At 53.0% G+C, this 16,838-nt stretch overlaps 1 protein-coding gene across 3 annotated transcripts in view; it reads left to right on the top strand.

Annotated features, from left to right (window-relative positions):
• PTPRE (protein tyrosine phosphatase receptor type E) overlaps positions 1–16,583 on the top strand; it is a 40,933-nt gene extending 24,350 nt beyond the window's left edge. For all 3 annotated transcript variants that reach the window (XM_065894441.1, XM_065894440.1, XM_065894442.1), the window contains 11 exons: positions 144–263; positions 1,512–1,675; positions 5,258–5,393; positions 5,670–5,819; positions 6,144–6,237; positions 7,237–7,313; positions 8,479–8,613; positions 11,702–11,827; positions 12,704–12,870; positions 14,293–14,428; positions 16,276–16,583. In XM_065894441.1, the coding sequence (XP_065750513.1) occupies positions 144–263; positions 1,512–1,675; positions 5,258–5,393; positions 5,670–5,819; positions 6,144–6,237; positions 7,237–7,313; positions 8,479–8,613; positions 11,702–11,827; positions 12,704–12,870; positions 14,293–14,428; positions 16,276–16,350 (1,380 nt within the window). In that variant the 3' untranslated portion in view covers positions 16,351–16,583. The remainder of the gene's footprint in view (positions 1–143; positions 264–1,511; positions 1,676–5,257; positions 5,394–5,669; positions 5,820–6,143; positions 6,238–7,236; positions 7,314–8,478; positions 8,614–11,701; positions 11,828–12,703; positions 12,871–14,292; positions 14,429–16,275) is intronic.
• Positions 16,584–16,838: the final 255 nt, after the last annotated feature.

Genomic DNA, 16,838 nt, shown 5'->3' with positions numbered 1-16,838 from the left:
GATGGAAACACACTTCCCCAGCTGAGGACTGTTTCACGGGAAGCTGGTGTGTGTGAGGCCTTGTGGCCATGGCCAAGGAGGGGGCAACGAGGTGCTCATAGGTCCCCACAGACCTATTGTTTCTGTTCATTTGTTCCACGCAGGAGAAGTGCTATCAGTACTGGCCGGACCAGGGCTGCTGGACCTACGGAAGCATCCGGGTGTGTGTGGAGGATTGCGTGGTCCTGGTGGATTACACCATCCGGAAGTTCTGCATTCAGTCCGTAAGCACGTTACATCCTGGACTTTTCTGGAGAAGCAGGGTAGGGAGTAAATACCCGTCTACGTTTATAATAGGAAGCGCTTTGCCCGCGGCTCTCACGAGTGGAGGATGAGGCGGGAGGAAGTGCCGGGCGGGGATGTGGGACGGTCGTTAGTGGGCCCAGGCGGTGAGTCTACAGGGCAGATGGCAGACAGGTGCACGTGGGCCTTGAGTCAGTGCTGGATGTTCCTGGCTCCCAGGGACCTTTCTGGGTGGAGGAAGTCGAGTCAGTGGGAGGGCCATGGGGGTCCCCACTCAGTGACACAGTGTCATTTCACACGCTGGAATGGTGAGGTGAGGTTTTTTTTAGCAGTTTCAAAATGATATCTGAAACACCTCATTAGTTTTCCCACTGATTTCCTGCTAATCCTTCCTTCCCAGAAAGGATTTAAGGCAGTCTTCAGTAAAGATACCTGTATGCAAGGCAGATGAAGTAGAGGTTTAAGAGATTAAAAAAACCCAGAAAAGACAGAAGGTCGTGTCATCAGGAATCGAAGGTAGAGTGAGGGGTGTAGTTAGATTACAAAATAAGAGTCTGAGGTCCCGAGAAACCACAGCAAAGAAGGAAAGAGGATGAGCTTCATCGTTCTTACTATCCCCGGCCTGCTTGCCTCCCCAAAACACACACACACACACACACACACACACACACACAACTTCCCAATACACCGTATAACTTTCTGTGGCTTTGGGCAGAGAACCAAACCTGGGTTCTGGGTAATAAACTCTGAGAGCGGCTTTGGGGCATGGGGTGGGGGGTCTCCCGAGGGCCAACCACGTCTTTTCCCCGAAAATTAAGACGCTTATGAGCATGAAAGCTTCTGCCGTTGGTAGTTACACAGGCATAAAAGCTAAGCCCACCGGGATGCAGCCACCCTGCTTCCCAGCGGGGTCCGTGAGCCCTAGGGCCATCTGTAGGGATGTATCTGGCTGTCTGGGGCCTGGCCTGGCCTGGTCCTGGGACAGGTGACCGTGGGTCCCGCTCTGCTGCCCCTGCTGCCACGGTGCTGTGTCCAGAGCCGGCAGTAAGAATCAGGGTCTTTCACTCTGGGGTGTCCAGCCTTCACTGACGGGCCCCTCCCTGCACCCGTACCCATGGCTGCCCACACCTGGATGGCAGACGGGGACCCCAAGCAAGCATTCTCAGAGCGTGACGCTGGGGAGGCGTAGGGGCCGCCCCACCTGCTCACACCTCCGTGCATCCCCGCAGCAGCTCCCCGACGGCTGCAAAGCCCCTCGGCTCGTCTGCCAGCTGCACTTCACCAGCTGGCCCGACTTCGGAGTGCCTTTCACCCCCATCGGGATGCTCAAGTTCCTGAAAAAAGTGAGGACACTCAACCCCACGCACGCCGGGCCCATCGTGGTCCACTGTAGGTACGTGCGGAGCAGGGGCCACGGGGCGGGCCCTCCAGGGAGGACTCAGGCCCTCGTGGGAAAATCACCAGGGGACGGAGAGCCGGGTGGGCAGAGGGTCAGCAGGGGCAATGTGAAGGCACCTCCCGGATACCGGATGCAGCTTGGAGAACCCCTCAGGGCAAGAGCCGGAGGGATATTCCCCATCCGGGGCGGCAGAGCCCTTTCCTCAGTGCCACCGGGGGGAAAGCCTAATGTCGGAACCACACCGAGCCGGGAGGCCCAGGTTGATGGTGGGGATGGAACTCTGCCATTCACCCCCCAGGGACCCTCAGGTCACCTCCAGGAATGGAGATGGAAACCGCACTTCTGTAGGGGGTCCGCCTGACCTCTCTCAGCAGAGGTCTCCGCGTCTGGAACGGGGAGGACAGCCTCGGAGGGGCTGGGACTCACCTCTGGGAGTGGGCTTCGCGTGCCGCTGAGCACCGTTTCCGTGTAAGTTGCTGCGGCTGTGGTTACAGCCGCAGCAGCTAAGGTGATGGAAGAGCAGGTTATGAAGTGATTGCTTCTCCCAGAGCATGTTCCCCTCTGCCTCTGCATACCGGGACGTCCTCTGGTTGTTCTCACGCTGAGCTCTTATTTGCTCTGGGCTCCCCAAGCCATAGCGTCAGGGCTCAAATCCACCCCCTCCGTAGCTCATGACTAAATGCAGTTCGGCTTCGAACACGAAAATCACGGTCATGAGAAGGCCTTGGACTCCTGGGGGGCCGGCTGGCGTGTGCGTGTGTTGTTTTTTAAGACAAAGGCACAAAGATGAGAACGTTCCCCAGCCGTGCTTCTCACTCTTCGGTGGATGCACGGTCAGAACCCGAAGGTGCTGGCCAGATCCTTTCTCTGCCCCAGCCCAGGGGCTTCTGCTGTGCCCCTCATTGCCTAGGCTGGGAGGTTTGGGGGCCGCTGGGGCGGAGGGGAGCGCCTGGCATCCTGGCCGGGGATGGAATCCTGGATCTGCGCAACTACACATCAGGTGAGGTGACACCTGTAAGAGTCCCGTTACCTGGCCCTGCACGCTCCTCCCAGCAGCTGCACTGGAGGGGGTGGGACATGGTCGAGCCCCGCTTGGCCCCCTCGAGGCGGCAGCCCCTGTGTCTCAGACGCCCTGGAAGCCAGGGTCTGCATGCCATTTCTGCTGAACACTGTGTGGCAGGTTCGGAGCACCTGTGTCACTAGGTGCGGGTGCCTTTTGCCCCTGGCAGGGCTGTGATGCTCAGAACGACCCTGTCTTTAACAGCTGGAAACCCAGTGTCCAGTCAGCGTGACACCCAGGGAGCAGGCCCCTTCCTCCTCAAGCCTGGACAGCCGGGCCACAGGCCTGGGTTCCTGCACGGGGATTTCTGAGAAACCCCGCAGAGATGTGGGCCCGCATAGCCGAGTCAGTGGGGGGTCGACGCCGGCAGCTTGTCATCGGGCGGAGAGTTTGAAGGGCCCTCCGCTGGAGAAGCGGCTGGCAGGGAGCTATGTGCTCAGTTCCCGTCAGCTGCAGGAGGCCACCGGCTGTGCTCTGGAGGGCAGGGGATGAAGAAGCAGCCTCTGTGTGGCATCAGGGGCGGCTGCGGGCAGCTGTTCAGGGCTGTTCTCTTCTGCTGCCTCTGGATCCACCGTGCGTGCGAAAACTCAGTATGCGGCCCTCCCCTGCTCCCCTCTCCCTCACCACAGGTGCCCCGGGCAGGTGCATTTGCCCTTCATCTTGGTTTCCATCCTTGGTTCCCCTGTGGCTGTGAATCTCAGCCTTTGCCATTGAATACAGAAGTAGTCTCTCGGGGTAATGCTTTATTTCCGTGCCGCCAGTGCAGGTCCTGGCCCTCCCTGCCGCTCTGTGCTCTGCTCTGCCCCCGCGTTTTTGTGTGTGTGGATGGGAAGCCCTTCTCTCGGGGTCTGCTTCCCCGCAGAGCTGAGTTCCCCTGCAGGCAGTTGGGTGGTCTGGGCGCTGCCTACAGGGGGTCACGTGGTGACAGCAGTTCCCACCAGGAGTTCAGGCCAGCCAGAGCCCCCCCTGGAACAGGGAAGAGGCTCCCGTGGGCTGGCAGCCTCCGGTCTCGGGAGGAGCGGACCAGACCTCCTCATTCCTCCACATTCATCTTCTCACGGGGTCTCCTGCCGCTCCAGAATGTGCATCGCCTGGGGGTGGGAGGTTTCTCGATTTCCTTCTCTCTCCCACACTCACCCTCAACGTCTCCCCCTTAATCCCTTAAAAAGAACCCACTGCCTGCCTGCGGTCCCTGTACAAACAGCAGGGAGGGTCTCTAGCTAGGGCTGTGAGCTCTGCACCAGCATCCAGGGCCCAGGAGGGAAAGAGCGCCGGGCCCGGGGCCTTTCCTCTTGGAACCGTCCCTTTCCCCGCTCCCAGGTGCTCCCCTACCCTCTGCCCCGCGTGCACCTGGGCCTCCCGGGCTCTGGCAGCCTCGAGTCCTCTATTTCCTGGTCCTTACCACTGCCCTGTTGGGTGGGGCGCCTTTAACTGGCTCTGCACCTGATGACTTTCTCTTACTCTGCGTTTGTAAAGAACCAAGGCTCCCGAAGGGGCCCCCCTCCCCTCAGTGTGATGAGCGGGGCGTCCTTCCAAGGGCGAGGGGCTTCACTGTCTGTCCTAGCACCATTCTGGAGACTAATGGTCTGGAAAGAGCGGTACCACCCTCCCCACAAAAAGAGGAACAGGGTAGGGGACTTCATTCATTAAGTTGTGAGCCTTTTCGTTTAAAAGATCACTTTGACTGCAGGGGCCAGAGGGGGAAAGCCCCGTTCAGCCAACTAACCCGACAGACACCCGGGCCGCCATGTGCTGTTCTGGTCGACGCCGCACCTATGAGTCTGGGCCATTAGGGGTTTATTCGTCCAGCGGATGTTGGCTGAGTCCATTTGTGTGCCCCCTGAGCCCTGGGTGTTGGGGAGACACATATGGACGGCCTGCACTGGCTGGTGGGCGTCTAGATGAGACAGGTGGGGTGGCGGCGGGGAAGATGTCCAGAGACTGCTGCGGGGACAGCGCTGGGAGGGAAGGAAACCCGAACCCGGGAATGGAATCGGGCAGCTTCCTGAGGCGGGAGACCTCTCCGTGGAGCCCCTAAGGGCCAGCTGGCCCCAGGCAGCCCGGAGGTGAGGGCTAGGATCCCAGACGGAGCCCCCATTTGCATGACCTTGGCTCCAGGGCCAGCAGACCTGGCCTGGGGTTCTCCACTCTTATGAAGAGCCTGGAAAAACCATATCAAGCATGACAATAAAAAATCCAGTTACACAAGTGATAAGGAGAAGATGGCATTTGGTAACAGAGGAAAAATTACCTGTACAACTCACCCGAGGCTTAGGACACAATTTCCAGGTAGAGGGAGAGATTTGAGGTCTTTTCACTAAGACTGTGGTGCCCTCTGGTGGCGTCGCGTGGATTTGCTCTTTATTAACCGAGGAACGTTTGCGTTCAGGGATGAAGTGGATGTCTCTGTGGAGGGCGGGGTGTCCTCTGGTCCAGGCTGCAGGCGTGTTCCGAGGCCCCGTCATTCATTTCGGGGAAATGTGACTCACGACTTGGCGTCTTTCTTTCTCCCCAAGCGCGGGCGTGGGCCGGACGGGCACCTTCATAGTGATCGATGCCATGATGGACATGATCCACGCCGAGCAGAAGGTGGACATCTTTGATTTCGTGTCCCGAATCCGCAATCAGCGGCCTCAGATGGTTCAGACGGACGTGAGTAACACCCTCCTCGGGCCCAGCTGCCCGTCCTGGTGTGAGCTTCGCACGGCAAACCCAGACGCCCCGGGATGTGTGCCCTCTCCCCGAGACGGTGCACGCAGAGTGGTGCCCGGCAGGGAGAACGTCCTCAGCGATGCCCGCCGTCACACGGTCGAGGCCATAGATGCTCGTTATAAATGGCCATTACTCTGGCTCTGCCCCCAAACCCCCTTCCCTTTACACAAAGAGAAGAGAAGGGCCCCCTTGGAGCCCACCTGCGTCTCCCTGCAGATGCAGTACACGTTCATCTACCAAGCCTTACTGGAGTACTACCTCTACGGGGACACCGAGCTGGACGTGGCCTCCCTGGAGAAGCACCTTCAGACGCTGCACGGCGCCACCACCCACTTCGACCAGGCGGGGCTGGAGGAGGAGTTCCGGGTAGGTGCCGACTTAAGGGCCACCTTTTACGCGAAGCTGCTTTCAGTTGCCTCCACCCCCGATTGACCCCAGAAAACGCAGGGGAGCCGTCCTGCCCGTGACTTCCGAGGGAAGAGTACTGGGGACTTTCAGAGCTTAGCAACCACCTGTGCAGGGGGCGTGTCGTGCATACACTTTTATTTCCCAAGACTCAGGAAGCGTCTGGAGAAGCAGACGGGTATTTCCATTGAGCAGGTGCCCTTAACGGTAGAGCTGTTAGAAGGCTGAGGGATCTCTCGGGAATGTCCTGGTTTTAACTGCATGGCTGTGTCCTCTTGGCCGCAGAAGCTGACAAATGTCCGGATCATGAAGGAGAACATGAGGACAGGCAACCTACCGGCCAACATGAAGAAGGCCAGGGTCATCCAGATCATCCCGTGTAAGGCAGCCCGGGCCGCGGAGGGGAAACCCTTGAGGCAGGCGTGATCGGGCTGGTACCCTCTGGCTTCGGTTGCTAAGAAGTCGTTGCCCACCCACCCCTGTAAACCAGGGGTCAAGGGCAGGACGCCCTCTGGGAGCTCTGTCAAGTGTGGGGAAGGCACGAGTGACCCAGACAGTCCTGTGGGTGTCAGGCGGGCAGCTTGTGACCTGGACTTGGAGGCAGGAGAGGGAGGACTTCCTGGAAGCGGTGAGATTCTGGCCTGACTCTGCCTCCTGCTTCTGCATGTCATCCAGTTCTACCCCAAGCCTGGGCAGAGGCATGGAGCCCCCCGTACACAGAGCAGGGGTCCTGGCCCAGGATGTGTAGCAGGACCAAACTCAGCTGAGACTTTCCAGGAAGGGGCCTGGGGACGGGCGATCCATGGGCAGGGTGGCATCGGGCACTGGGCTGCCCGGGGTCTGGGGGCCTGCAGGAGCATCAGAGGAACCCTGGGGGGAAGGGGAGGGCACCCGCCTTGAGGGGAAGAGGACACCTCATCCAGACGTCCCCTCCACCTCCCTGCCCGGGCTCAAGCTCGGGCAGGAGCGGGTCTCACGTGGACCTGCCCAGGCAGGCAGTGTGTGGGCTGAGAAAGTCCTCTTCAGCCTCAGACCCTATAGAGTCTTTGCGGCTGTGATGTCCCGGGCCGGCTACCCCGGGTTGCCTGCCTGGCCACACTCCTTTTACTCTTTAAATTTACTTTAATGCTTACGTTTTGGTAGGAATTACCTCAATTATGACAAATGAGAACGATAAGTGGATTACTTTAGAACTTCCCTGGTAAAACACAACTTCCTGGGCCACTTGAATTAAGCTATTTTAGAGAGTAAACCTTCCTTTGAGTTGACTTGTTTTAGTTTTCCATAAGTTTTATGTCTCGGAAGCTCCTAGCAGCATGTTCAAGTTTGCAAGGCAGGATGGGGTTGGTTCTGACCCAGGGGACACACTGCTTTGCAGATGACTTCAACCGCGTCATCCTTTCCATGAAAAGGGGCCAGGAGTACACGGATTACATCAACGCGTCCTTTATAGACGTAAGTGCAGCGGCCCGGCCCTGCTTGCGTGCCTGGAGAGGACGCATGCTCTCTTCATCTGTAATCACAGAGACTCTTGATCAACTTGCTTTCACAATCAGAAAGGATGGACACGCCCACAGAAATCCAAACCATTTCATTAGCAGACACTTGCTTAAAGAAAATGAATAAGGAACTTTGGAAATAGAGGATGTAGGTGCGCTGCTAAATAGTTTGCTATTTTTCCATTCTGCTTTTTTTTTTTAAATTAATGTATTTCGTTTTGGCTGTGTTGGGTCTTCGTTGCTGCGCGCGGGCTTTCTCTAGTTGCGGCGAGCGGGGGCTACTCTTCATTGCGGTGCGCGGGCTTCTCATCGCGGTGGCTTCTCTTGTTGCGGAGCACGGGCTCTAAGTGCGTGGGCTTCAGTAGTTGTGGCTCGCGGGCTTGGTATTTGTGGCTTGCGGGCTCTAGAGTGCAGGCTCAGTAGTCGTGGCGCACGGGCTTAGTTGCTCCGCGGCATGTGGGATCTTCCCGGCCCAGGGCTCGAACCCGTGTCCCCTGCATTGGCAGGCGGATTCTTAACCACTGCGCCACCGGGGAAGCCCTCCATTCTGCTTTTAATACACAGTGACTTCCCTTTTCCCTCTCTGTTGCACACCACCCTCTATCACACGCTTTCTCTCGCATGTGCTGTGCGTGGACAGCGCGATTGCGTTCAGGCCCAGTCTTAGGCTGTTTAGCGCACAGCAGAGTTAGCTGGTGAACGGGCAGGAGAGAGCGTAGCAGCCAAGTCTGTGCAAGGATTTTTGTTTGCAGATGACAGTGCTGTGCCCCCGAGGGGAGGACCTGGGACTTGAACCCACTTCCTCTAACTCCGTGCCCAGGCTCGCTGCCCCACTGCGATGCTAACTTAGCTGTGACACATGCAGACATGTTAGAATCAAAGCCAGCCCAAGCAAGGGGTTCATTATACCCATTCAGAGGTGACCTGGGGCTGAGGGGGGGCTGTCTAGCTTGGGCATCTTGACCTGTTTTCTGAGCGTGTGCCAGCTGGAGCTTGGCTCAGGCCCTGGAAGCCTGGAGAATACTGTCCCTCATCCGGCCCTGGGCTGTCCTACACTCACATGTCCCCCGGTGGAAATGGGTTGGAAGGAAGTCGGACTTCAACCTCTCTCCCATTTGAAGGGCTACCGGCAGAAGGACTACTTCATCGCCACCCAGGGGCCCCTGGCGCACACAGTGGAGGACTTCTGGAGGATGGTCTGGGAGTGGAAGTGCCATACGATCGTGATGCTGACCGAGGTCCAGGAGAGAGAGCAGGTCAGGGCGCCGCCCAGCCCACCTCTGGGGCCGTTAACACACACCAGGTGCAGCCCACCTGATGTGACTACCTGTCCCTTGTGAATGTCTCACCTGCTGTCATCTGTGAGGCCAGGCCACAACTACTGAGGAGGGGGAGAGGCTGGAAATGAAAAAGGTTTTATTTCATCACCACGCCCACCATGAGTTAATCGTAACTACCCACTGGCTTTATTCTTAGCCTACATTTTCTTTAACCTGCCTTGAAATTCTGCCATCTTGTGTTTGCCACAAATACAAATTTGGTCACAACCTGTTGAAGAAAAAGACATTTATTCACTTTTTTTTGGAACAGAAAGACATAGGTATTGATATATGTACCTAATTAATATAGTTCTGGTAAAACTGAATGAGTTAAACATTCCTTTTTTCCCAAAGATCCATGCATGGCCTTCTTGTTTTGTGTATGTGGTTTTTTTTTTTTTTTCCGGTACGCGGGCCTCTCACTGTTGCGGCCTCTCCCGTTGCGGAGCACAGGCTCCGGACGCGCAGGCTCAGCGGCCATGGCTCACGGGCCCAGCCGCTCCGCGGCACGTGGGATCTTCCCGGACCCGGGGCACGAACCCGCGTCCCCCGCGTCGGCAGGCGGACTCTCAACCACTGCGCCACCAGGGTAGCCCCAGCCTTCTTGTTTTTATTTAATACCTTAATAAACAGTCACAAACCCACCATCCAGCTGAAAAACCAAACTTTTGCCGATAATGTACATTTATCCAGATTCTCCTGAGAGGTAACCACTGTCCTGAATTTGTGTGTTTTGATTTCTTTGCTTTTTAAAACCAGTTTTGTTGGGGTGTAATTCACATACCATACAATCCATCTTTCTAAAGGGTACAGTTCCGTGGTTTCTAGTGTATTCAGAGTTGCACAGCATCACTAATTCCAGATCATTTTCATCACCCCAAAAAGAAACCCCATACCCACAAAAAAATCACTTACCCACTTCCTCCCCGCAGTCCCTGCAACGACAAATCTACTTTCTGACTCCATGGATTTGCCTCTTCTGGACATTTCTTATACGTGGAATCATACATGTCTTTTGTGGTTGAGCTCTTTCACTTAGCGTAAATGTCGTCACTTAGCGTAAATTCACGTCATCCGTGAATCAGTTCCTCGCTCTTTTTTACTCTTTATTGTATAAATAGACCACACTTCGTTTATTCATTCATTAGTTGATGGATATTTGCGGTGTTTTCACTCGGGCTATTATGAATAATGTTTTGAACGCTCATGGACAGGTTTTTACATGAATGTTAACTTTTAATTTCTCTTAGGTAGATACCTAGGGGTGGAATTGCTGGGCCATATCATGACTGTATTGCAAACTCATATCACTTAACATTTGGAGGAACTGCCAGACTGCTTTCCGAGCAGCTGCCCCGTTTTGCATTCCCACCAACAGTGCACAAGGGTTCCATTTTCTCGCCATCCTCATCAACACTTATCATTATCTTTTCAATTAAAGCCACCCTAGGAGATGTGTTCTTAGCTTTTTAAAAGATCTTTTTATATCACGTGTGTGTATTCCTAAAGAAACTGTTTAGTTTTGTCTGCTTTTGAACTTTATTCAAAAGTTGAGTTGGGGGCTTCCCTGGTGGCGCAGTGGTTGAGAGTCCGCCTGCCGATGCAGGGGACACGGGTTCGTGCCCCGGTCTGGGAAGATCCCACATGCCGTGGAGCGGCTGGGCCCGTGAGCCATGGCCGCTGAGCCTGCGCGTCCGGAGCCTGTGCTCAGCAACGGGAGAGGCCACGACAGTGAGAGGCCTGCGTACCGCAAAAAAAAAAAAAAAAGTTGAGTTGGTTTTTCCACTCAAAATTACGCATTTGATATTCTCCTATGTTGCTGCCTATAACTATGGCTCATTCATCATTATTTCCTTATACTCCACAACACAGACTGTACATCCTGCATCCGTTGACTTTGCCCCTTCTCCTGTCATGGGCATTTGGGTTGATTCCATTCTGTTGTTTTACAAACTGTGCTGCAGGTACTTTCTTGTACGTGTCTCATGATGTATGAGGAATAGTAGGTTCCAAAGAGACAAAATGCTGCATTGGAGAGTGTGTGTGGAAGTTTGAATTTGCGAGACATTTCCTAATGGCTTTCCAAAGTGGTTGTGGTTTCCAAAGTGGTCCGTGGGTGAATACCATTCGTAGACATCCCTAGGGTTGTCTGATGTGCTCATTTTTGTTAATTAAATAGGTATAAACATCATCTCTTTGTGTCCTTGATTTGCACCTCTCTGATCCCTGTGAGGTCAGGAATCGCTGTGCATATGTATAGAGGACATGTTTCGTCTTGTGCAAGGTGCCTGTTCATGCCTTTCACTCATTTTTGTAGTGGGTTGTTTGCCCTTTTCTTACGGATTTATAGGATTCCTTTACGTGTTCTTGGCACTGATCCCTTGTTGGTTTTACGTATTGCAAACATTTCATCCCTGTTGATGGTCTGTCTTTTCATTCTCTTGATATTTTTGGATGATGCAGAGTTAATTTTATTATAATCTGATGTTGCAATCTGCTGTATCATGGTTGGTTTGCTCTTTGGGGCTCTTGTTTGTTAAATCTGTACCCCAAAATGAAAAGGTATTTTCTTCTTCTAAGGCTTTCACAGTCTTGTTTTTGACGTTAAGTCTGACCCTGTCTTGGTTTGTTTTTATTAAGGTTCAAGGCTACCGTATATGGTAGGGCAAGTTCTACGCTGCCCAAGTCCAGGAGGGGCTGGGGCATTCATATCAGCCCAGGAAGGGTGTGAGTCAGGGATCCAGTTCCCTTTTCCCATATGGAGAACTGATTTCCCAGCTCCATTTACTGACTAGTCTCTCCTCTGTGTCATGTCACTTCTGTTCTGTATCAGAGTTGCAAATACACGCATGTCTGTTTCTGGATTCTGCTCTGTTCCCTCGGTCAACAGGCACTGGTAGCATTCATATTCGTGTTCATATGTTATTTTCTTGGTCAGACGAAATACGTTAAATGCTTTGAGAGCAATTCTGCACCAGATCGTCAAAACTGCTAGCAGCAAATTATTTTTATGTTATCCCCCAAGGATAAATGCTGCCAGTATTGGCCAACAGAGGGCTCAGTGACTCATGGAGAAATAACGATCGAAATAAAGAGCGATACCCTTTCTGAAGCCATCAGTATACGAGACTTCCTGGTCACTTTCAATCAGGTATCGTTGCCAAAGCCCTTTAATCTCTTGTGGACATCACTCGGGGTCTGCTTGTCATTGTGCCAGAATGTCCCGCTCCTTCAGGCTTTTCCGGAGCCCCAAGTTAGATTAGTATCGACGGTCAGTGAGGACAGTATGAAGCTGTGTTATCAAGTGGCCGATCTCCCGTAAGATTTGACCTCATGGTCCCCTGCCTCCTTGCTGGAGCACGGGGATGGTGGGGCAAAGTGGCCAATTCCGAGAGGCGTCCCACCGCCACCCGCTCCCCAGGAGCAAAGACCGTGGCCGAGAGCAGGAAGAATGAGTGGATGAATCTGCAGAGGCCTCTCTGGGGCTCTCTGCCATCTCCCCTCCCCACCGGGTCTTGGGCACTGCTCCCTGGCAAGAATGGGGACGCTGTGTATCAACTGTGGGTAAGATGACCCACCTATGGGATTTGATTCTGAGCTCAAGGCGGTCAGAACAGTGAAACCCAGCTTTGCCCAAAGACTTGTTCTCCTCCACGCGGGTCGCAGAACGACCCAGGGCCGCTTGACTCAGAAACTCCTCATCTCCAGCCTTGAAGGGGCGTGTAGGGTCCTGGCCTCTTAAAAAAAGGGGTGATTCCTGTTAGCTCAAGCAAAACTGCCAAGGATCCCATAGAGGGGTCTAGTGGGCCCTGGGGACTCGGGGGCGTATCCTCTGAGTGTCCTATCCCCACCCAGAAGGAGGCACTGCTGGCCTTCTGCTTTAGGGTGGCCACGGCCTACAGGCACCCTGACCGGGGGGCCAGCCACATGGGAACTCTGCTGGCCACCAGACACCGTGGCCCGAGTCCCCGGGAGGGCAGTGGAGCCTGTGGTGGGGCAGCACTGAGGCGCCCTTCCCGCCCGGCAGCCCCTGGCCCGCCAGGAGGAGCAGACCCGGGTCGTGCGACAGTTCCACTTCCACGGCTGGCCGGAGATCGGGATCCCCGCCGAGGGCAAAGGCATGATCGACCTCATTGCGGCCGTGCAGAAGCAGCAGCAGCAGACGGGCGATCACCCCATCACCGTGCACTGCAGGTGAGCGGCCCCTGGGGGCCCGGGCAGCCCTGCTGGTGGGGCGGACACAGACCCCACGCCCAGTTCACTGCTCCCAGCAGCATCATTTACCTGGACCGTATCCTTGCCCTTCCCTTAACGCACGTCACATAACGCAAATGCATAGGTGTCATCTTACCATAACACACAGAAGCGTTTGGGCAGAAGGGGTCAAGAAATGCCTCAAACACACACTTCTTTGTGCTTTTTAAGTTGTCAAAAAAAAGAAAAAATTACCAAGCACCGCTCCGACAAACCCTGAACTTGAGTCGTCTTCATTTTGAAAGGCCGTCTGACTCTGGCTGGTGCGCCCACCCAGCACAGCAGGAAGCTCTTCGTGAGCTTCTCAGGGACGTCCAGGCCGGGGTCCATAATGGAGGGCCCACCGCTTCACGCCCTCCCTCTCAGCCCGGCTCCCGAGTTAGGCCCAAGGGCAGAGGGACACACTGGGGGGACCCCTGGACACAGCTGGGCGCCCCCAGCAAAGACTTTGAAAGACAGCATTACGAGGGTAGAGGGTGAATCCGGCTGAACCTAGACACCTGCCAGCTCACCTTTTTGCTGGGCCAGGCCCCCCTGCTGGCAAGGACCTTGACCACCCTTGCAAAGCTCTTCCTCGCATTTGGGGAGTTTAATCTTGGGGGTGCTGATTTGCCTCCAAAGCTGCACTTCTGTTCCTTTGTCTACACGTGTGGCTCCCATTTTTTTGCGACTGCCATTGGCACCGACCCACTTCACCTTGTCGCTAATGACACCCAGCGTGGAGGGTTTGGGCCTCTTTCCTTGTGTGGGACCCGCCTGGCGCACTTCCGGCCTGGCCAGCAGGGAGAGCACACGCCTCGGTCTCCAGTCCCTGGTGCCTTTGTAGATGCCGTTTTGTTTCTGTTTGTTCCACCTCTGCAAACCCAGACTGAGCTTATCACGTGTTGGACACCAGGGATGCAAAGGTGAAGGAGACCCACAAGGTCATCCCACCTGTGGGAAGGCAGACGCAGGGAGAGCAGCCGTAGAGTCAGCCCACAGGTGGGATTCCAGGGCCCAGAGGGCAGCCGTGCATCCCCCGAGGGCTCCCTGGAAGAGGCCAGCCAAGCCCGCCTCCATTAGGTCTGGTCTACGCAAGGAAGAAGGGAAATGGCTCCACCAGCTTAAAAACTTGTAACCGGTCCTGATTTAACTCATGTTGTAATTAGGCAAGTGTTTTAGGAATTTTATGTTTGCTGACTCGTAGTCCAAAGCTAAGCTACCTATAAATAATCATTAAAAATCCAAGCTCCAGTCATTCCGGTACTGACGTGTCCAAGCTCCAGTCATTCCAGTACTGACGTGTAGGGCTTGGCGGAGGCTGTGGGCTTCTCATGCCCGTGGGTGAGTTTGAGTATCTCATCCAGCACGTTTTCTCTGCAGTGCTGGAGCTGGGCGCACAGGGACTTTCATAGCACTCAGCAACATTCTGGAACGGGTCAAAGCTGAGGGACTTTTAGACGTATTCCAAGCTGTGAAGAGCTTACGACTTCAGAGGCCCCATATGGTGCAAACCCTGGTAAGAAACCGTTTCCAGAGGGATCGAGAATGGTCTCATGTTGAATTTGATGTATGCTTCATTGAAGGAGTTCAAGTCCACGGGGAAGGAGGTAAAGTTTCCAAGAAAAAGAGCTCAAGGTTCCAGTCAGCTCACAGTAAAGCTCTACAGACCCCCTTCTTCCCTTGCGTCTGGCTGGGGTCTGTCCCCCGGGCAGGACACGTGAGGAGGGGCACACCCATGACTTCAGATGATAAGATCCCTTGGACAGAGGCACAGATGATAGCAACCGTTATGTCAGAGTGAACTGTTCCTCCAGATTCCAATGTGCATTTAATTATGTACCAAGTTCAAAAATAGCACTGACGTTTACAGTCCTGATTCTTGTCATCTATCCTCCACTGTTCGTGTGGACTCTTTTCCTTGGCTGGATCTCACTCAGCCTCCAGACACTGCCGAGGGGGCTTCTTAAGGAGTCCATGCGATGCACAGTTCCCTCTCACATTCTCTTTCATTTCGTGGTGAAAACACACACTTTCTGGTTTTCGGAAGAGATGCCTCTTCACCAAATTTGGTGATTATTCTGCAACAGCAAGGGCAGTTTTAAAGGCTGTTATAACCTGTCGTTTTCCCCAAGGCTCCTTATTTTAGCACTTGCCCTCCTGGCCCGGCCCACTCATTCTCTGTGCTAACTGGATCCCGACTCAGGCACTTTCCTTTCCTTTCCCGTCCGGGGGCTGGGTGATCGGGTGGGAATCTTAGTAGCTGGAAGGGAGGATCCCTACCGTCCATTCTTGGCTCTCCTGACAACTTTCCTGCAAACTCAGGACAGCAGTTTTCTGCCTCATCTTTTCTTCCCCTGGAAAGCCCAGCTCCTTCCCATGATGGCTGGACTGAGACTCCAGAACGGCCAGACAGGCTTATGTTTGGCCTCTTCCAACCCAAAAGCCTGTAGATTTTTGTTCAATGGGAATTTAGAGAAGAGGCTGAACCCAAGGTGTTGGGAAAGAAGAGGGAGGGGGATGAGGAACCGCCCTTGGTCCCCCTGCTTCCCCAAGCTCTCATGTTCACTGGGCCAGCAAATGACCAGGGTCTGCAAGGAGCCAGACCCTTTTAGGGTAGCTGTTGTTACTTGAACCTGCCTGCTGACCATTGTGCACGCGTGGTTTTCCGAGGCACACAGTAGGCTCACTAAGAAAGCCCTGCCGTGGCCATTTTCCCCAGCTCTTTTATTTCCTCTTTTGAGTGCCCGTTATGGGCCGTGTCACACAACCCGCTTTCTGGTCCCCTGTTAACCCACCATCTGGCTCTAGTCTCACCACCTCAAAGAGCCACTGGGAGGTCTGGAGTCAGATGATGTCCAAGTGTTCCAATAAGTTAACAGCCTCATACATATGCAACACATTTTTCTTTTAAATTCTAGTAAAATTGATATAAAGCAATGCCCTTTTATAGTGTAAATTTAGGCTTAAAAATAATCTATATTTCTGTCTTACTTAACTTCTATAGATTATTTTCATTACACTCTGAAGTTTGATGTTAAGTATGCCCATTTTTTTTCAGTTCAGAAGTGGTTGTTTTTAAGTTTAAATATGAAAACTAAAGATCTCTCACTCAGACTGTCCAAAATACACTAAGCTAAACTTGAAACTGAACATTGACATTTTCTATGTAGAAAAACAGCTTTATTTGGAAATGTCCATGTGCCTAGAAACTAAATTATATAACAGGAGCTGATATGCAGTAGGGTATACAGTATTTCAATAACTGGTCAGACTTTTTTATGTCTTCTCTTTAAAGTTTCTCCTAATTAAATTAGGCAAATTTTTTTCATATTATTTTAATGTGTTCTTGTTCTTCTTTTTCAGGAACAGTATGAATTCTGCTACAAAGTGGTACAAGATTTTATTGATATATTTTCTGATTATGCTAATTTCAAATGAAAATTCCTGCCTTAAAATATTTTTTAATTTAATGGTCAGTATATTTTGTAAAAATCATGTTAATTTATTTCATAGTTGACATTAATATCCTCCTAATTTCTTTGTATATATTTTGTTATGCTTAAAGGCCACCTGCTGTAAAGTTATTAAATCTTAAATACCCCTTTTAAAAACTGGAATAATGTATTAAGGTCAAATAATATTCCATAAAATATATATTTCTGCTAATATCAGTAAAAATATTTTAATTTTTCATTAGATTCATATCATTTCATTTCACACAGTCAGCACCTCTAAATGTTAAAAATCTTAATATGACAAGTGTGTTTATTTATGCAAGATACTAACCACAACTTCCTTAGAAAACAGTCGAGGACTCAGAAATCGGTGGAAAATACATTTTCCTGCCACTGATTTTACAGCCCTGAGCAGTGGCGGTTTTTTTTTGTTTTTTGGGGTTTTTTTGCGGTACGCGGGCCTCTCACTGC

Source organism: Phocoena phocoena, chromosome 16 (assembly GCF_963924675.1).
Source record: "Phocoena phocoena chromosome 16, mPhoPho1.1, whole genome shotgun sequence".
Classification (NCBI taxonomy): domain Eukaryota; kingdom Metazoa; phylum Chordata; class Mammalia; order Artiodactyla; family Phocoenidae; genus Phocoena; species Phocoena phocoena.
This window is presented reverse-complemented; position numbering and strand designations above follow the sequence as displayed.